The following is a 20613-nucleotide window of genomic DNA, read 5'->3' as shown; positions in this document are numbered from 1 at the left end:
TTCTCTCTCCTCCCCTCTGGTAAGCGTTATAGGAGCATAAAGGCACAAACTTCCAGATTCAGAGACAGCTTCTTCCCACAAGTTGTCAGATTACTGAACTCTACCCTTACCACTGGCTCACACTGATGTTTTTTGTTAAGTTGTATGTTATTTAACTTGTGGTTGCTGCTGCTGTCCTGTGTTTGCTTTTGGTGAATCCATGAATGTCGCTGTCTAGGAGAGCACGTGCAAATAAGCATTTCATTGCACTTCTGCACAGGACAGATAAACTGCACTGAATGAGGACAGGGACCGGCACATCCGGAGATGCAGCCCCACGCGAGTGGAGGGCGCGTGCAGAGAGAAGCACAGACCTTTAATACTGTGCGTCACTGCAGTGCCGGGGGCGGCCGTGCCGGCGTCCCCGCTCCCGGCCGTCTGCGCCACGCCCACCTCCGCCAGCTCCTCCCCCTGGCACTCCGCCCGCCCTCGCTGGCACGCGCCCGCGTCCCGGGGCACCAGGAAGGCGCTGGGATCGAACCTCTCGCGGGGGAACTTCACGATCTTCTGCGACTTGATCCAGCGGCCATTGACAAACTGGAAGCGCTTCAGGTGGATTATCTGGGGAAAAGGGAGATCCGCAAGCAGTGTTAACGCAACTCCTGGGGTTCCAGCTGGGAATATTATTACATCGATACTATTGCCTTCCTTCTATTCTTTACAGCTGGGCACTGCACCTCCGGGGAGGAGAAAGCAAAGCACAATTGACCCCAGTCCTCCCTGCTTTACACAGGAAGTCACAAGACTTGTAATAGGTTTATTCCATTCTGAAAAGAGAAGAAAGGAAACACAACGTTTCGGCTGTGGAGCCTTCTTTGGGTCCGACACTCTTTTCAGCATGGAATAAACCTATTACTTGTTCCTTTGCAGCCTACGCAGCTACCCACCTGCACTAATCTAGCCACTTGATTCGGGACTCGTTAGCATTTTTGGAAATCACTCCCTCGCTTGGCCTTCGAAACGTGCATTTAAATTAAGGAGCAGACCGAGATGCGAGTCTCACCGGGCAGAAACTCTTTAAAAGGAGTACATGGTGGCTCACTTACCAGGACGGGGGGCAGCCTCCAGAGGTCAAGCTTCTTGGTGGCCAGGCGGTGGGTCTTGCACTTGGAGCAGTAGTACATCTCGTCCTCGCCCAGCTCCTCCTCACTGGTGAAGGCGCGCAGGCAGCTGTCCAGGCTGATGGGCTCGGCCTGGGCCCGCCGACTGAGCTCCACGCTCTCGTGCTCCTCCACCACCTGAAACACAGCCGCCACAGCATTGCCGTCGGCGGACAAAACACGCGCGCCTGCCTTCCGCGAAACAGCGCAGCCACCTACGTGAAGCGTGGGGACGCCTGCAGGAAGCACACAGTGCCAGCAGCGGGTCAAGAGCAGGCACTCATATGTCTGATTAAAGGGGAACTGCAACGTTAGTTCCAGAATTTTGAGGTAAGGAAGAATCGGCACTGATGAGTGCATTTCAAACTGCAATAAATGTAAAATGTACATGGTATCTTGTGAAACCTCCAATCTACATCGCCAAATAGACAAACTTGTCCACTTGATGTGCAACGCCATGTTCTGCGATTCAGAATGAGGCAACAAAACTTCTGGTGAGGTGAAGCTGCGCTATGACATTTTATTCACAAGCCTGCTTGTTTACATCTTTTAATCCACCAGAAATATTGCTTTTGATTTTAACACAGTTTTGCCGACAAATACTACTTGTTCACTCCGCATGCAGATCACGTTGGAACATTTCCGTGGTGAAATGCATGCTGCACAACCTGTACATCACATTACATCAGTCATTACGGTGACTAGTGAGCCGGAAGGGCCGGATCATGTCGCAATTCGTGAGAACTCAAATGCGGGTTTGCGATAACATGGCGACTTACAGTAAAATCTTTCACAAAGTTCACGATTTTGTGCCTAATTCGAAATTTGTAATTTTTTTCTGTAGCATCACTGAATTTATTTTGTTACCGAGATTTAATAACCTGTCTGAGGAGTTCTCCTTTAAATGATTAAACACCTTTCACTTCTAAATGTGCCTCGCGTGGAACCTGATGACTGATGAATTGTGGGACCTGTATGCTTTGTGTTGGGAGTTCAGAGTGTGTTCTTACCCTTTCTTGGGAAGTCTGGTAGCGAAGGTGCAGTGCAGTGGGGTCCCAGTCTACAGCAATGTATGCATTTCCAACTGAAGCCCTTTCCTCATTGCAGTCTATTGTACAGCCTCTGCAGAACCTGAAAAGACGCAACAAGACAATTCCTATTAAGATGTAATATTTCAATTCGATATTATAGACCCTCAAAACACAAAAATAACAGTGGTTATTTTTTTGGGGGAAAACATAATAAATAATTGATCTTCCCCACTGAGCTGTCCTATCCAGGGAATCCACTCTTTTTACAAAAGCCACAGCTCACGCACATTATCATCTTCTATTGATCCTTTCGTTTAACCACAAAACCCTATTGAGAATAAGTTGGACCCATTTACAGAGCAGGACGTGTTTACTAGATCAACCAAAGTGAAGAATCATGGTCAAGCGAGCAACAGCAACGTCCCTAACAGGGTGTGAACCAAGGACCCTCAAGCTTAAAGAGCCCCAAACACAACTGCATTCTGTTGCCCAAGTCTGAGTCACTGCTTTCCACAACATAAGGTGAAGACTTACCCATGATTCTTGCAAAAAACAACGATTTTTTAATTAAATGCTAGGAAATCAAAATCTAAAAATGTAAAAAATACTAAGAAGCTTGACCCAAAATAAGATTTTGCTTTATATCATAAGTGTACTTTTGATATGTAAGTGTAAGTTATTTTGCTTTAACAGAGCTTATCTGTACTTAAAAAAACTCTATACTGCTGCCAGTGTATGTTCCAAAACACAAGATAATACAAACTATAAATGTGTTTTTAATAACATTCATGCAAAACACAAAGGCATTGTTATGGAACCGGTAATTTAGTACAGCTCTCCACAACTGTCACGTGTTAAAAGGAGAGGTTAATCCTCACCTGTACCAGGGACACCATGCACAGGAGTTTCCATCCTTCTGGACCACACGGAGTGTGAAGGGATACTGGTAGCCCATGCTGTCGTCACTGGAAGACCAGACAATGCTGCAATCAAACTCAGTGGTGAAGCCAGCAACTAGCCTTGCACAATATGCTTTCAAAGTTAAATGTGACATTTAAACATGTACAGCTACTGTACATTTGCATTCCATGTATAGACAGTACATCACATATAGAGTATGTGTACTTTCTAAGACCAAAAAAGCTGTGCAACATCTTTCTATCCCTGAACTCTCTGTCTGCAGTCATGAGAGCTTATACTATTCTAAATATCAGCATTTGATACTCCAAGCAGTGAGCAGCTGAGAGCTGCAGTCCCTGCATATACTGACCAGTCTTGGGCATGGTTACTGGCCTCCTGTGGGGGCAGAGGGCTGGCCAGACGGGACACCTGGATCCAAACAGCGTCATACAGATCTCTCTTCCTGGTGTGCACTGTGCACGGGACGATCAGGGGCATCCCGAACAAGCTGGGCCGGTTCTTCTGAGAGGACAGGAAGTACAGCTCTGTCCGCATCTGTAGATGAAGAATCCTCTTGTTAGAGCAACACTGAGGCAAGTGACCGGACACAACTCTAATAGAGGAAGAACAAGGACTGTATTCAGAACACTTAACCTTGTCGATGACTGAAAATACACAGAAGTAAAGTAACCGTGTTACTTCTATCAAACGTATAAATAATAAATAACGTTAGCTACAAGATCCCCAGATTATTGATCTGAGAAAAAAAAATCAATGATGTAAATCGTTTCTAAATTCCACATGCACAAATCTGCTTTATTACAAACATGCAGCTGATGAATTAAAGCCTGAATGAAAAAATAATCCTATTTCCTGAGACAAAGGTTCGTTTCCAGATCTCATTTCACCGCACTGATGCCAGTAGTATTACACAGAATAGACACTCACCATTTTCCTGTGAATAGCAATGATGTATCCAGTAAAGGGGCTGTCTTGAAGGGGCACCACATGTCCGTTGGGAACTCCATTGGCGAGTGTTTTCTCTGTCCCACAGGGCACCACAGTGCTCGGCATTCCATTGGGAATGAGGGAATTCCCATTGGAGGCCATGGCAGGTATTCCGTTAGCCAAAGGTGCAACCTCTATAAAAGCAGTAAAGATCAACAATCACACCTTTCAGATAAATCAAGGCAAGTTTCCTTGGCATCTAAGAATCTTTGTCTTGGAAGAAGCAAGTACCAGCAGCCTCTGACTACTGCTAAATATCTTCAGATTAATACTAAAATAGGGAAAGGTACTGCCTTGGTTGTACTGAGAGTTCAGATAAACAGAGCTCACCTGTCGATGAGGGAGAAGAAATGGATGTAGGTGATCCTGGGACTGGAATCTCAAAGGCGCAGAGAAATCCACTCACAGACAGGCGCACTTTTTGGTTGTCCAGCGGGAAATTCTGACGGCAAAACCAAACAGTCAATTCAGCTGGGCTTCCTTTCAGTCCCTGAATTCAATGTGTACGGGATTTACTGACACAAAAGGCTTTCCCCCTCCTCCTTCTCCCACCTTAATGTTGGAAGCGTGGACCTCTGCCAGGAGGATCTGGTCAGGTTTCAGGACGCAGAGCTCACTGAGCTGTTTCTTCAAACCCGTGTACTTCTCATCCATATTCAGGCGTAGGCCATACCGAACTGGGGTGGAACCGTCCAACTTGATGACTGAATGGAAAAATACAAAGCGAAAAACTGTCAACAGAATCTGTTAAGCCAGAGAAAGTCCTAGCACTGTGTGTATTGCTTTATGAGAACTGATTCGACTCTTCGGGAAGCTCCCTCTGTAACTTACCAGTTATTTCTAAGTGCATGTAGCTGTCCATGGGAAGGGGCAGAGACAGGAAATTGAATGGGTCGAAGCGTGCGCTGATGTGCCCACATGTTTTGCACTTGACCTGCGACTTCAGCTGCCCATGGAACAAGTCCACCACTATGGACTTGTTTCTCCTCAGGTGGTTCTCCCAAGCCTACAAGCAGAGGGCCCAGGGAATTACAGATAGATGCCTTTACAGATAGATGCCTGTTTCAGCATACAGAAGGTCGTGGCCCACCCAAGGTACACTTGTCGATCCTCTTTACAGCACAAAGCCGAGGGGGGTGCATTAATAAACCATGCGTTTCTGCCCAAGCACCCCGACTACAGAGACGCCAGCGTTGGCGGCAGTCTAACCTCGGAGGCCACCTCCCAGTCCGGCCGCCCGTCGCTGTCCTTCAGCTCCACGTACGGCTTGTCATGGACGCGGTTCAGGTCCTCGTGGAGTCCGTCCAGCAGGAACGCCAGGAGCTCCTGAGAGTCTTGCTGCTGAAAGCCATTGAACCGTGGGGCGTATTTTGCTATTGTCCACTAGCAGATTGTGAAGGGGAAAAAAATAGTTTTTTTTTTTCATTTCAACGCTGCATGGATTATAAAGCATTTAAGAATCGAAAAAAGAGCAGGAGATGCCAGCGATAGTGCCAAGAGAAATGTAAGCCTACCCTAAGTTTGAGGGGAGCCACATTCTTTTGCGTTCCACTCCACAGTTCCTGGACCAGGTCTCCATAGCATTTAGCCATATGGCCACGCATCCCAATAGGATTCATCCTGCAGATACAAAAACAAGCATCCCTAGTTTAACACTGTGTTTGCATTTACAGAATCGCAGTTCTGCATGGTTTTTTTTAAAGAGAATTTATCTTCAGCCTCAATGCTGACAGTCTAAAAGGTCTAATGTATTGCACCGACTAAAAATCCAAGCTAAAACACAAGATAAAGATAAAATGTCCATGCATGGAAAAAAGAGGTTTGCCGATGAAGAATCAGTGAGCCAAAATGTAACCAATGAAAGTTAATTAATGAATCTTCACCACAGATGTCATGTTCTGATAGAAGGCAGATTTTAAATCATTGTAATTAGAGAGAATAGGGGTGTTTAAAGCAATCAGTACTTGCATTAAATTTACAAAATTGAGCATTATATTACATGTATAAATCAATAAGCCTCAGAGAAGCTCTGACATGAAGCCTTATTTTTCTATTATCATAGTAGGTTTTAATAGCTAGTTACATTCTGATTTGATAATAAACCTTTCACATGAAAAACGATACATCTTTTTAAATGCTAGCAGCTGATTTTTGGTAGCGATTTAAAAAAACAGCTCAGCAGCACTCCTTAATAATTTTTATACATTCCCCAAACTGCCAAAATGGATTAATTTACAACAGGAGTTTTGGAGTGCTTAATGCTCGAGTGGAGTTAACCACCCCATGGGAACATTTTTCTGCTTACAATCAACTGAGATGTGAAAAGAAATGTAATAGATGAAAAACTGCAGAATTCAAAAGAATTTTGAAATGGAACAAAGCACAAAAGCGTTCGGCAAGAATGGAACCCAGTTCCAGGTTTGGCTTGTGTACCGATTGAGCTCGTAGAGATGTCTCCCTGAGATGAAGTACTGTGTTAAAGGCTTCGTGTTGCTCACACACTGGATGCTGGAGTTCATGAAGCATGTGTTCCCCAGATTACTCAAACCTGTGGCCCCCTTTTCAGTGGGAACTGTGAGAGACATAATACATGAGTTCTAAATACAATAAATACAGTTCATTCTTGATTCAACACCACAGTCACACACACACACAAGGCTGGCTGCCCTCCAGTCTGAGCGAGGTTGATGTACGGCATCAGACTCTGCTAAAACCAAGATCAATTCAAACTGGAGATTGCATTTCGTTTGTTGAAAATATAAATGCAAACCTTTTTAAAAATACATCACATTAATCAATCCAAGGACCCTGTGTTTGCTACCAGTTTGAGGTACCAGTGTGAGGTCTGCATGGAGTTTGCATGATCCACAGTGCTCATGTGGATCTTGGTCAGGTGTTTTGGCTCATTTCCACTTCCATAGATATGCAGGTTTGTTTTGACTGGCTACTGTGAATTGGCCCTAACTGGGGAGGGGTTTTAAGAGATTCTGCCCTTAGGGAGGGTTGAGTTTTGTTACCAGATACATAACTATACAAACACAAATATTTGCATTTGGATTGGCCCCGCAACGCTCTCCAGCACTGACTTTTAACCTTTATGTTTCCAAAATAAATAATTGCTTGTTCTACTATATTAATGTCAGGACTACATGCCAGTGTGAATGCATTAACTACGTTAAAGCTATCATTACCTTTGTGTCGATCCATTTTACTGCTGTTTGCTATGAAGGACATCTCTTCTGGCCAGCTCATGTCTTTGTTACGAACTGAAAAAAATTATACATAGAGATATCAATACTTACCCACTCAAAACAAGACCTTAACGCAGGGTTTCTTGTTCCTGGTCCTGTTGAGCTATTTGTTTTACAAGTTACTGTGTACATTTTACTTCTATTGTGGTTTGAAATGCACTCATCAATGCTGATTCTTTCTAACCCCGAAATATAAAAAGTGTTGCAGTTCCCCTTTAAGACCTTTATTAATTCAATTAACTCATTAAGAGTCTGGGTAGCATGATAACCAGAAGACCCTGCAAGAAGGATCACTATCCTAACAGATCAATTAATTGGTAAAGCTCAAAATACATTCAGTAGCTAAATAAATACCTTCAATAACTAGGTGCTGTTCATCATGAATCTTCAAACCTTCTAAAGTGTGATCTTCATCATCAAGAAGAGTCAGGTAATTCTGCAAAGACATTTAACGAGCACTGTGACTTTCCTTCGCACAGTACATAGTAGCACTGACATTATTTGCTGAACTCACCGACATTACTTTAAAGTTTAAAATGTGAACAAAAATTATGAATAATAAAACAAAACCTCTGCCACATTATTTGACCTGAATTTTTAAAAGAGAAGCTGATTAGTACATAACCTGTTCCCTTCTGAGACAACCTGTAGACTGTTTTTATTAGTGGACTGTATAGTAATAGGGAAGACTATTAAAAGCCTTTACGATCTTATCGATCATCTAGATAAACCCTTTAAAGGCACGTATGTTGCAAACCAACTCTCCGATGATACAATGCAGCACTGTGACCCAACTAGACATTAATCCATGGAATATGCCTTTCCTAACCTCAGCGATAGAAGAAACTGTCTCGATCAAGAAGTCCTGTTTATGGGCACTGGAGCAATGTCAAAAACATAGCTGTCAGTGAATTGTACCTCAAGGTCTTTTCATTGTGCATGTTGGCTGAGAGTCCCCCCAAGTTTAACCATTTTTTCACTCCTATGTGACTAAAACAAAGATCCTGAACTCTGCAGGTGGCTCTCCACAGCTGAGTGCAGAAAGCTGGCCAGTAACTCAGTGCCATACCTCGCTGTTGTACAGCCAGAGCCGCATGTCCTCCTCCTTGATGCGGAGCCTCTGGGACAGGTACTCATGGATGTCCTTGATGGTGGCCATTCTGCTGAAGCAGCCAGTGTATGCCAGGACACGCTTCAGGGGGGCGTTCGGCGAGGGAACATTACCTGTGCGCGGCACAGCAGCGGGACTTTGAGAAATATTCCAAAAGCTTGCTGTTCTTAGTGTTTCTCTTTATTATTTTTCCAAGCATGTGTAAAAAAGACATCCCATAAGCATCACTATCTACTATAAAGTACATAAGAAAGGAAATCACAAAAAACGGTGGAGCTAGGAGCCAGGGGTCAGCGGTGGAGCTAGGGGCCAGGGGGTCAGCGGTGGAGCTAGGGGCCAGGGGGTCAGCGGTGGAGCTAGGAGCCAGGGGGTCAGCGGTGGAGCTAGGAGCCAGGGGGTCAGCGGTGGAGCTAGGAGCCAGGGGGTCAGCGGTGGAGCTAGGGGCCAGGGGTCAGCGGTGGAGCTAGGGGCCAGGGGTCAGCGGTGGAGCTAGGGGCCAGGGGTTCAGTGGTGGAGCTAGGGGCCAGCGGTCAGCGGTGGAGCTAGGGGCCAGAGGTCAGCGGTGGAGCTAGGGGCCAGGGGTTCAGCGGTGGAGCTAGGGGCCAGGGGGTCAGCGGTGGAGCTAGGGGCCAGGGGGTCAGCGGTGGAGCTAGGGGCCAGGGGGTCAGCGGTGGAGCTAGGAGCCAGGGTTAAGCGGTGGAGCTAGGGGCCAGGGGTCAGCGGTGGAGCTAGGGGCCAGGGGTCAGCGGTGGAGCTAGGGGCCAGGGGAGCTATTGGTTAAGTGTCGGGATTGAAAGTTAGGGTCAGGTCTGGAACTATGGTGAGGACTACAAGTCAAAGTGAAATCTATAGCGAGAGGTACAGCAGAAACAGCGCCAACCTTGGATTTATGTAATTTATTTTCTTCATTTATAAGTTTATACTAAAATATACTTCATATGGAAAACAATCCCGGAAGTGATCATTTCAGAAGTGTCAGGAGTCTGGGAAAGTATATTAGAATTCCTGTACAAAACTTTCATGAGCTATCTTCTTCTTGTTTTTTAAACCCAGAAAAATATACTTGGCAAATAACAAATTACTTTCGTAACGCATACCTGTCTGATCTGTCTTCTGTATATCTACATAAATCAGAAATATGCCTGAAGCATCTATTGAAATTAAGGTAAGCCTTACAGAGTGCTAGGAAAGATCCCCAGTGATTAAGGGCAAAGGACCTAGTTCTGTCATTCGGATTTCAAAAGCAAAAACATAAAATTATAAACACAAAGAAACACAGATTAGAAAGCAAACATAATTAAGGAACAACAGGTAGTACAGAATCTAAGTATCTTGCTTCGATTTTGTAAAACGATAAACACAAAAAGAAACATTTTGCAACAATCTTCGGCAATCAACAATGAGGATTAGTTGTAAGGTAGCAGCAAGAAAGAGCACGAGCCAATCAAAAATGATTCGTCAATACATTAGTGCATAAAAAAATCATATTTTATTCAAATAAAACAAAGTAAGTGATTAGATTGCACACCTAAAAAAAGAACAAGGTTAATCATCTGAAAAATATAGAAGTCAAAACCCAGTTTGTATGATTGATTTGCTGGTTTTGCATATTTAAAATCCAAAATTAAAAATTCTATATGCCCATCTCCGCCTGAATAAATGCTGAAAGGACAGTGATAGCTTCTTTGTGATTGTTCACGATTAAATTATAGTGGGTAGTATAACACTCCCTTCAAAGCCCAAACAAATCTGCAGTGCAAGATTAATATGTATTGCTGCTGATATCTGTCTGAAACCCTGAAATAATGATTGATATGCACCCTACTCATTATATACTAATGGTGCAATTATTTTTTTTTACTGGAGAGATCACGATGAGGAGAATATCACCGTTTCTGCCTGTTGTAAATGAATGATTTTGTCATTTAATGAAATGCAGCTATCCAATTTTCAGACAGGGCTGAACGGCAGGAAAACGATTTAGCCTCAGAATTGTTTCACTACTCCACTGTATGGTTCTTCACTCACAAATTAGAGAAGTGGCAAACTGGTATTGCATCTAAGATACTAATGAACTGCAAAAGTTGCAAAGATGCTTGAAACACAAATCAGGAAGTCATCAGGATCACAGTGCTTTATATAATGATTCTTGTGTTTATTTTGGGGTGTTTGCATTGTGCAAGCGTTGTGGCTTGCCAGATCGCAGGAGCTGCCTCCTTCTTGCTGCAGTCTTACATTACCTCTGGGCACATGCTGTGGAAACATTCTCAGGCTGGTCATACCCATATTGACCCAAATGTTTGACTGTGGCGTCCGGGCTGCAGGCTGCTGCCGCAGAAAGAGGAGGTAGCGAGGAAAAAGCTCCAGCTCTGCCTGGCCGGTCTTCACCTGTTTGATGACCTGGCGATGGTTTGAGAGGAGGAAAATACAGACCGTCAGAGCCAAACGAGTGCTGTTTAACTGAAAGCCATTCGAGAAACCGCTCCTGCTTTGGGAATGACTAGGGTGCACTAAGTGCTTCATGCTTAGATCCAAATCTAATCCAGGTAACAGCATGTAGTAGGTGTTTTAGCAGCAAGGACAGAACATGCATTCAATATGTACCCAGATTAGTACTTAAGAAGAGAAGTATCACATTGACTAGGACAGTCCTGCACTCAGGCCTATAACAGTCTTATTTACTTGTGCCATGATACCTACCGGCCTTGGTAAACTAAGGTTGGCTCCATACCAGTGATAGAGTGCTCGCCACACTGGTTCAGGCACCGTTTTAAAGTCCCTTTCTTGAACGAGATACGGAGAGCGTTTCAGTCGCCCCCCTTCCATCGTGAGCGTAGGAGCCTGGAGGAAAGCAAAGCAGATCGAAATGAGCACTTTTGTAAACGAGATTTTTATTCTAATTAAAAATAATGAAGATTCACCTGAGAAATCTCCCAGCCCTGCCTTGGTTTCCTTCTAAGACCCAATGAGATCAGGCTATGAGGTGGTAAAGCTTCTGTTAAGAGATCAGAACCTACCTTTAATGGCTCCTGTGTGACCAGAGGCTGGTTATCGATGGCTCCTGGTTTCTGTACTGTGAACTGGGATAATATGTTTCCATTTGCTCCCAGGAAGCACTGGTTATTGTTGTCTGAAGCACTGAGCTGTCGAGCAAAGCATACATCCGTCCCTGCAGCACTTGAAGGAATGACACCTACAAAAAGAGAGAAGACGACAGCACAGAAACTGTTTGGGAATCATCAACGAAACTGTTTGGACATCATCAACATATACTTGTGAAACTTCTCAAGCCTTGATCGTACATTTTTATTATTCTGAGTTTACAAAAGTGCTTTGCTTTATGTTGGACAGTATTCAAACACTGAATGGAAAGAGGTTTGGTTTTATCCAAGCAGGGGTGTGGGGAGTTAACAACTCCCCTGTGATCAGCTTCAGAAAGAGCTCTTTCACACATGATTTCCAAAACAGCTCATGCAGAGCTTCAGCATTAGCAAAAGACCCTTAAAACAGCAAGGCTGAAGTCATGGGGAATACCTCTAAAACACATTAAGATCTCACAGCAAGCTGACAAATTAATGAAAGAGAGCGATTAAGACGGCCACTGTCAACAGTGGGATCCAGTGCACTTCTTATCCATCTCTAATTGTCCCTCACTTTTTTTTCCTTGCAAAGTACTTAAAATACCAAATAAAACAAATAAATATTTCCAAACATAGTTTAATTAAAAAACAAAATTTCAGAGTACTGACAGACAACACAATCCCTGCATGAATCACCAGATAACTACAATGGTGATTGCAATCTTCTTGATTTGGGGTAATATAATAACTTTTCCTGATAAAGCGCCTTTCCAAACTCAATGGTACTATCCATAGCGATAAAAAAGACAAGAAAAAGTACTATAAAAAGTAAAAGAAAATAAATAATCAAGAGCAAACATGTTTATACATCTTGAATGGAGGGCAATCAGTGATTGTGATAGTTTGGGAGGGCAGGGGGTCTCTCCTTGCCTCTCCTCAGGATGGTAATGAGGGGGACTCAAAGCTGACGCCTCTCCTCGGGGTCTGTGTCGATCAGGTACTCACTGCCGCTGGAGGTCTCGGAAGCCTCTGAGGCGCTCGAAACGTTGTCGCAGAACTTGTCCTCGGAGGAGCTGTGGGAGCTGGCCATTCCTGCCTTGTCCGCGGGCGGCTCCCCGGCGGCGCCGGGTGGGGGGCCCCGTCCCGCGCCCGCGAGAGCCGGCTGCTCCACCACTATGGGCTTATTATCCTGAGGAAGGCGGGACAAGGCACAGCAACGTGTTCCTTAATGCAAGAAGAAGCCATTTCCCATTCGTAACCCTCTGAAATGTCCTTTGGTGAAATACCATACTTAAACAAAGTTACTTCTGAGCAAAACGGAGTGTAACACGGTTTCCAGTTATGAATCTCTTCTAAGTCACTTCAGCCCTGACCTTTTCTTTTCATTTTACAGTGTTATGTTGTGTCAAGGCCCAAGAGAGTACACCTTTGCCGGAGTGCAGAAACACACCGGAGTTCGGGGCGCTGTGAAAGAAAGATGAAGGCAACGTATTTTACAAGAAATGAGCAGAAAAAAAAAACTTATTGTACTTAAGATTCCTTCTAAGTTACTACATAGGTTCCAGTATTTGCAGAATTTTGTGGCCTGCACGCTCCATGAACACTGCTCTTCTTTAGTGCATAACGCCTGTTGTGTATCAACTGTACTGGGTGCCTAAGGATTTTAAGGTCCCTTTTGCTTATATTATAAGGCACTGAATGTTCTTGCCGAAGTTACTTTACAAACATACTGTGCAATTACGGACCAAAATCTAATGTGAGGTCTGCTGCCTCAGCTCCTCTCATGGGTGATGGAGGGTCTTGTGCAGTATCAGGAGTATGGAACTCACTGCACAAAGCCATAAGGGAGCCTGCAGCTGTGGATACTGCATGTGCTTCAAATACTGTATGTTCTGTACCGCATGTACGGCCAGCATACTGTGCAACTCAGGGCTGTCCTCCTCCGAATCTGGATGAGTGATATGTCTGCAGGTTTTCAAGCTCTCCATAACAAAAGAGAGCTAGAAGCAGCAGATAAATTTGACAGCAATTTACCCAGCAAACAGACATTAAGATTAGATTAAGACGTTTAGATTAAGAGCTGAGATGGAATAAAAACCCACAGACACACCAGACCCCAAGACCAGGACTGGACACCCCAGGTGTAATTCTTTTTAGTACTTACAAGGTGTTTCACATGTATTATTTTGTGCATAACTTGGGTGCCTTTATGATTATTTTCATTATTGAGACCCAAATGTCACATCACTGTTCTCCGACTCTCACATTAAAATCTAGGGTTTCCTGAAAGAGGGAAGAGTTAAACAGAATGCCTTGCTGGAATGCAAAGCGCAGTGTCCTTGTTTTACCAACTTTGAGCTTCCATAATTAGCATAATGGTCTGCTTGTACCGAAGACACAATACTGCGATGATTGAGGAAAGAAAAACTCTCCTGTGAACCAGCCATGCCCGTACATTTCAGGTTATAGTATGTGTCTGGAACTGCAATGGGTTGCAACTAAGGCTGTTCAGAAAGGGAGGTTCAACCCTACAGGTGTTGCAGGTTCGAGCCCAGGCAATGTCATTAGGCAGGATTCCTAATTAGGCAGAGTTGTTGGGGATGGGCTGGCGGGACCAACAGCAACCCATGTGACCTGGCAGTCACCTGTGAGCTTGCGGTGTTGTCAGCGAGAGCCGCTTGCGGCGTTAACCTTCACGCTGTAGCATGTAGCCGTTCACCACACCCTGTAGGGGTACAGCGTGTGGAGAACAGCTAACACAACCTGGATCGCTGCGATCATTCAGGATCCCTACCATCCAGGCCACAAACGTATCCCTCCTGCGCCCTGTCAAGTGGTACCACACTATTAAAGCACAGACTAGTAGACTTAAGAACCGCTTCTAGTCTACCCTACTATCATACGCATCCTTAACAACTAACTTCAATGCCTCAGACTCAATGCATGTCTGCATTATGCACTTCTTGCAAGGTCTACCATGTTTTTTTTCCCCACTACTCCGTATTTATTGTTTTTATTTATTATGTCTGTAATGCACTGCCTACATTGTGTGGTGTTGTCTGTCGCACTGCCGTCACTCAAGTGTGCTGAGCTCTTGGCCTCCCGGCAAGTTCTAAAACGTGCAATGACATCAGATAGAAATGTCATTTCCATTAATGGATAAAAATAGGAGTAACAGAAAAGGGAAGTTCCCTCCTGTTGTTAAGGAAGAGCTCCTACTCACATATCTGACGTACTCCTTCCACTGCTGCCACCACTGCATAGAGATGAGGAACCAGTTGTGGGCCGGGTGGAGCCCATGCCGGCTCTCGCGCTCCAGCCAGCCCCTGCGGTACACAGAGACCCAGGATGAGGCAGTGACCTAGCCCAGGCTTTCAGCTCCCACTGCTAACAGGTCTTGTGCAAGTAATGCCATTACTCCTGTCCTGGAGTCCTTGCACTGGCTTCCTATCAGATTTAGTGTCAACTTCCAAATCCACATTTTCACCTATAAGGCTCTAAGGCTTGGCATGTCAGTCCCCGTCTGGCTTACTATCGCCCTACTCCCCACCTTGCAACCTTCGTTCATCTAATTCTGGTCTCCTGTCTGTCCCCCAAGCCCGTCTCCATACTATGAGTGACAGGGCCTTCTCCTGCTGCGCCCCAGAGCTCTGGAACTCTGTCCTTAAGGATATCAGAGAGTCCCCTTCCTTGAGTGCTTTCGAATCAAATCAAAACCTTCTTCTTTGGAAGGGCTTTTATTTAACTGGTTCTGTATCTGCCCCTTTGCCTTACTACTGTATTCCAAACCATTACTGTAATTGTGTAATCCTGCTGTCTCCTCTCATTGTATACTTTTTTTTCTTTTTGTAAAGTGCTGTGAGAAGTACCTGTAAAGGCTCTATAGAAAATAAAGTTTATTCTTCTTCTTATTAGTAGTAGTAATGGGACTGGAGGAAGGAGTGGTGCTCAGCTCAACAAACTCTGCAACTGCAGCAGTGAATACAGGTCTCATTATCCCCCCCCACCCCCTCTACACCATCGCCACCACCTCAAGCACTCAAGAAATCTGCGCTGCAGAAAGTAGGTCAGGGCTGCTAGAAAGCGTTACCTAATAATCTGTCCTTCCTCCTCTGGGGTGGCAGGTCTCAGGCCAAGGACAATGTGGCACACCTGCGAACAACGAAAGAAACCAGCGAGAATCACAGCAAATACCTGCAGCCTGGCCGGGGTGGACTGATCAGGACCGGGGTGAACCGGGAGATTTTACCTGAAATAGCAGGTTGAGAAACTCGTTGGCAAGCGCACTCTTCACACTCCAAATCTGATAATCCTCCAGGGTCAAATGTCCCAACTGGAAAAACACACGAGGCCAGAGTTCACAAGCTAGAAACTACAGTATTCCTCCACTGGGTCTCAGCCTGCGTCTCTTTGAGAGAAGACCTGACAGAATTAGCACATTGTAACTTTCAATACAGGATTCAAGCTATTTTTTTTTCTAAATTTATGCACCACAGCCCGGGGGGTTTTTTGAAGAGGAGAACAAACCAGTTCCAAAAGAACACACGGCTCAGCAGATTTCTGTTGCACCATACTGTTCCTAAATTTCCTTTTCCCAGAACATTTTAAGCCTGCATCAAAGGAAACTACCATAAAAAAACATCATAATTATCATGAGTGTAAAAATGAACAGAATAAAAATATTTCTCCGCCCACATGTTTCATCAGGCACAATTTGGCATTAACTTTCTTAAGAAAAAGAATGGGCAAATTAACAGGGTTATCTTAATGAGATGGAATCAAATAACTTTTCACCTTAATGAATTAAAAGTTGATTTAAAAAAAGGAAAACAAACATTTTCCAGAAATGTGTACTTTAACCCACCCACGATGCTGTAACTCTTACTTTGGTAGTATCATGTAACTTCAGAATGTCGTCAACAATGTCAGACACGTCAGAGTTCAATTCCTAAGGAGATAACAGGTTATTTCAATAATGTTAATCTGAATTGAATGAATCAATATTTAGAGCATGCACACTGCATAGTTAACAGATAAAGTCCTCTGAAATACGAAAAGCCTGCTCTTTTTTAATGGGTGTTTAAAAAAAAAGTAATTGTTCACAAAGACACCTGCTATTAAGAGGATTGTGTGTTGTTGTACTCTGACATCAGACAAGTGGTAAGCTTAGCTTCCTGTGGTTTTTACTTGGTAAAATCATTCAGCTCTTCCAGTATGGGGGGTGTGATGCAGCACACTGATTTGCAGCGCAAGGTCACGGGTACGAGGGCAGCAGGCTTACCGGAACGGTGTCGGTGCGGTTGTCCTTCCAAACCTCCAGCAGGGCGACAACCATTTCCTCAATCTCGCTGCGGGACAACACGCCGTCCCGGTCCACGTCGAACACTTTGAAACAAACTGCGTTGAAGGAAAAAAAAAAAGATGATCATTAAAATGAGTGTCAGTAAGAGCTTGTCAAGATCAAATGCCTGATATACAAGAGGCGTCCTTAAATACAAGACAATCCCATTCATTTCACTGCAGCTCTATAGTAAATCTTCCTAATAGAGTTAATTAACCATGAAATAATCAATTAAAGAGCTGAATGTACCAAACCCTTGAAGCAGAACTGACAAGAAGTTCAGGTATTTGTGCAAAAGGGATACATTAACTCAGAATGCAAATGACATACATCAGAGTTTTAACTCAGTGCACTATTAAACTTTGCAGTATTTATGTCATCTGTTTAGAATTGTTGGCAATTACGACTTGGGCTCAAAGGATAGACTGAGTCAACCCAGGGGATTTAAAATCTACTGGAATGCCCACAAGCTGATGGAAATGCATAACTTTCTTCATAGCGAACAGTAACAAACCCATTACTGTACTTACATTTCTGCCTCTCAGCCAGAGGCCCCCTGCAACATGCTGAAAGCCCACAGGAGATCTCCTTGAAGTCAATGTGATTGTCACGGTTTTCATCAAAGGCATGAAACAATCCTGAAAAGGGAGAGCAAAAACGTCAGCCTTCACTCACCTCGCTCTGCAGTACAGCTTCAAAACAGGTAAGTAGTGAAAAGGTCTTTGGATAGACTTTCATATCAAACCATTTCTCTTAACTAAGCCTACTGGAAAAAAAACTTAAAAGGATGATATCGAGTCAAGAAGCAGTATCTACGGGATTTTCTCAAACCTGTATGGAAGTATTCAACTTAACAAGTTTAATTAGGTAATTAGCTCTACTGTAATTGCTGAGAGCATGACGGAAAAAGAAGCCTGAAGGCACCACAGCCATCCTGGTCTGCGCTGCACCATCTTTGCATAAGTTCACAGTTAAAGAATACATCTTTGTTGTCTTTGATTTTGCACCTTATTAAATTTCCAGAGGCTGCTCCCAGAAAGGCAGCTGAATCTTTGGTTAGGCTTAAGGTGTTAGCAGAATTGTGTTTTGATTGCACAACATACTGAGCTAATGTCTCCTTGGGGATGATTCTAATCATGGTTTTCAGCATCTTCCTTATCTGTAATCATTATGTTAACTATGATGTCATGAAAACATTAGCACATGCGCCAGAATCTCAAAATCCACGGCGGAATATATATTTTCGTGGAGATCCATCAAAATGAAGCATGCTTTGAACACTACTGAGTAAGCACGGAAACCTTCAGGAAGTGACTCTGATGCTGGAAAAGCAGTGTGTGTTGCAGGTCCTGGATACCAGCTGGGACAAAAAAGGATTGAGCAAACAAATGGTGTTTGTTGTGGATACTGCACATTTCCAGGAACATCCAACACAAGGCGTTCCGTACAAAAGGAAAAGTTTCTTTGCTTTGGCTTCTCACTTGAGCACAGGGTTCTGTTCCGCACTCCTGCAGATTGTGCAACTGTATAATTTGTCATTTTTTAACACTGTTAAAACAAAGGATACTTCTCCAGCTGTAGCACTGCTGCTCAAGAATCCCACAAATACAGCTAAACCATACAAAAGAATCGGGACAGAGAACTCAGCAGAAATTCAGCAGAGATCAATTCTTTCTTTCCAAAAAAATTACCAAACATTCTCTATGGCTTTGACACACGATTGCTTCCAGCAGAGACTTGGAAGTCAAAATTAAAGAGTGGCTACCAAGGACTTTGTGATCCTCAGAATGAAAACTGTTATATCAATGCAAGCAATTACAATTATTATTAAAAGGAAGATTGCTAAGATTGCTACCAGTGACGACCAGAGTGATTAGTGCATACAGAAATGTAAACAAGATTAAAGGTCTTGAAACACCTGTGGAATTTAGTTTATTATTAACATCCATTTTGCTGACCAAAATCCATCTCACTCAGCATACGCACCTGTATGTGATATCATAATTATTGCAATGCACAGTTACAATATCCATTACAGCAAATGTAATAAAAGCTTAGTTCAGAGCTTTGATCTCATATAAAAATGCTTTCAGTCGGCAGGAAGAGAATATTTCTTTAAAAGATCTGCAATGCTAATTGTCTTGCGATAAAAAAGAATATGCTACAAATTATATTTTAATTTGCCTAGATTTTTAAAAGAATAATCTAAAGGCATTAACTGTTTACATTGGAAGAGGGTGATGATTTGATAAATGTGTAATACAGAAGTTATCAACGTCGATTAACAAAATGTTTACATCCGACAAGAAACTTTGCTTCCTTTGTTAACAAGATGCAATTAGTCATTAGCAGAGGTACTGCACTTGGAGGCTAATGACATGTTGGTTAATATTCTGATGCTATATTCCAATTTAGAAAAACCAAAACTCAATTTTTAACCATAAATCCAAATGATTATCATTTTATTTTGGTACATGGAGGTATAATTCACTGGCTGCAAGACATCATGACTTGTTAGATGATGTACTGTATACAGTGTCTTAAAATCCTGAGGCCACAGTGCGACCGCAGAGTCAGATTTGTCAGGAGGTGCATGCACACCCTTTGCTGGGGAAGGATTTTCTCTTCCAGCTTGAAATGGGTGGAAAATGACTCTAAGCGTCCCTGAGCAGCACGGCCCATCCTGCTTTACCTTCGCTGAGAGAGGTGTGGATAGGGGGCGAGACCAGGGGGACGAACGTCTCCAGGTCGAAGCGGCCTGTCCGAGACTGAGCCTTCAGCAGCCAGTAGCGCTTCTCCAGGTCAATGATGTCGGACTCTTCCACTGCAAAGACAACGTGAATGAAGGTCAAACTTGAGGAAATGTATCCAGTTCCGCTTAACTGAGGTTTACACAATAATTACGTGGCTGCTTTAGTCTATAACTATATGATGCATTTATCAACACTGCAAAAAAACAGTGAGAGAGCAGAACTGAGAGCGAACAGCCTATAGTTATTGAAGAGAATTATACGACTTCAGGGTTAAACCTTCCTTATTCATCTCTCACCAATATAATTTCAAACCCTGAAGCATAAAGACATAATACTGGATTAACACCTGCTTTTTTGGAAACGGAAGAAAGACCGAAAACACAAAAAAGGGTTGTTCTGCAACATTTTGTTTTGCACTGAAGCAGTTTGCCTTCACTGTGTTTACCACAGATGAGATGCTTTATGTGGGAGTTGGAAGAACCAGTCAGAAGCAAGGTCAGGTTCTATAAACGCTTACCAGCTCTCCTTAAACACAGGAGAGCTGTTTTTTTTTTTGTCCTGCACTTCAGAGACAGCCTACACGTGTAACTGGAGATATCTGGAGGAAATGTAAAAATAAACCTTTAGGAAGAGCAGTGTATAGGCACGCCTTGCAATACCACGCCTATCTTCGGTATTTTACTGCCCCAAAGTGCAAGTAAGCACAATAGAAACTGAATCTGTAATTTAGTGAAAGTGCCTGCCTCCTCCCACTGAATGGTAGCTGAGCAGCAGTGGATAGAGAACACAGCTGCGTGGGGCTCTTCAGTCGATTGCTCTTTCATCAAGTTAATCCACAGCTTATCCTAATAGGATTGCTGGCAGAGCTTTGTCTCTTCAGAGTTTGACAACTGAACACAAGGCAGGTATTCAATAAGAGATAAAATCGCCCAAAATGGTGCGCGGTCCAACGCGCAGGGTTGGAGCGCGGCAGATATTTTTTTCCTCAGTTCTTCGGCC

At 43.6% G+C, this 20613-nt stretch overlaps 1 protein-coding gene across 4 annotated transcripts in view; it reads right to left on the bottom strand.

Annotated features, from left to right (window-relative positions):
* The window catches only part of usp32 (ubiquitin specific peptidase 32), a 54788-nt gene that overhangs the window by 5577 nt on the left and 28598 nt on the right, over nucleotides 1-20613 (bottom strand). For 3 of the 4 annotated variants that reach the window (XM_088907138.1, XM_088907140.1, XM_088907141.1), the window contains 26 exons: nucleotides 19554-19685; nucleotides 17392-17499; nucleotides 16802-16917; nucleotides 16406-16468; nucleotides 15770-15853; nucleotides 15611-15672; nucleotides 14744-14846; nucleotides 12526-12709; nucleotides 11458-11633; nucleotides 11141-11281; nucleotides 10681-10840; nucleotides 8399-8553; nucleotides 7684-7765; nucleotides 7270-7344; nucleotides 6512-6650; nucleotides 5593-5698; nucleotides 5288-5461; nucleotides 4910-5084; nucleotides 4631-4782; nucleotides 4409-4520; nucleotides 4019-4212; nucleotides 3441-3625; nucleotides 3049-3135; nucleotides 2150-2270; nucleotides 1086-1277; nucleotides 354-600 (listed from right to left, as the gene is read on the bottom strand). In XM_088907138.1, coding sequence (XP_088763264.1) covers nucleotides 354-600; nucleotides 1086-1277; nucleotides 2150-2270; nucleotides 3049-3135; nucleotides 3441-3625; nucleotides 4019-4212; nucleotides 4409-4520; nucleotides 4631-4782; nucleotides 4910-5084; nucleotides 5288-5461; nucleotides 5593-5698; nucleotides 6512-6650; nucleotides 7270-7344; nucleotides 7684-7765; nucleotides 8399-8553; nucleotides 10681-10840; nucleotides 11141-11281; nucleotides 11458-11633; nucleotides 12526-12709; nucleotides 14744-14846; nucleotides 15611-15672; nucleotides 15770-15853; nucleotides 16406-16468; nucleotides 16802-16917; nucleotides 17392-17499; nucleotides 19554-19685 — 3525 coding nt within the window. The remainder of the gene's footprint in view (nucleotides 1-353; nucleotides 601-1085; nucleotides 1278-2149; nucleotides 2271-3048; nucleotides 3136-3440; nucleotides 3626-4018; nucleotides 4213-4408; nucleotides 4521-4630; nucleotides 4783-4909; nucleotides 5085-5287; nucleotides 5462-5592; nucleotides 5699-6511; nucleotides 6651-7269; nucleotides 7345-7683; nucleotides 7766-8398; nucleotides 8554-10680; nucleotides 10841-11140; nucleotides 11282-11457; nucleotides 11634-12525; nucleotides 12710-14743; nucleotides 14847-15610; nucleotides 15673-15769; nucleotides 15854-16405; nucleotides 16469-16801; nucleotides 16918-17391; nucleotides 17500-19553; nucleotides 19686-20613) is intronic. The other variant, XM_088907139.1, reaches the window with a different exon arrangement.

Source organism: Atractosteus spatula, chromosome 27 (genome assembly GCF_055471065.1).
Source record: "Atractosteus spatula isolate fAtrSpa1 chromosome 27, fAtrSpa1.hap1, whole genome shotgun sequence".
Taxonomy (NCBI): domain Eukaryota; kingdom Metazoa; phylum Chordata; class Actinopteri; order Semionotiformes; family Lepisosteidae; genus Atractosteus; species Atractosteus spatula.
The sequence above is the reverse complement of the archived record's forward strand: the minus strand, read 5'-3'. Positions and strand labels throughout refer to the sequence as shown.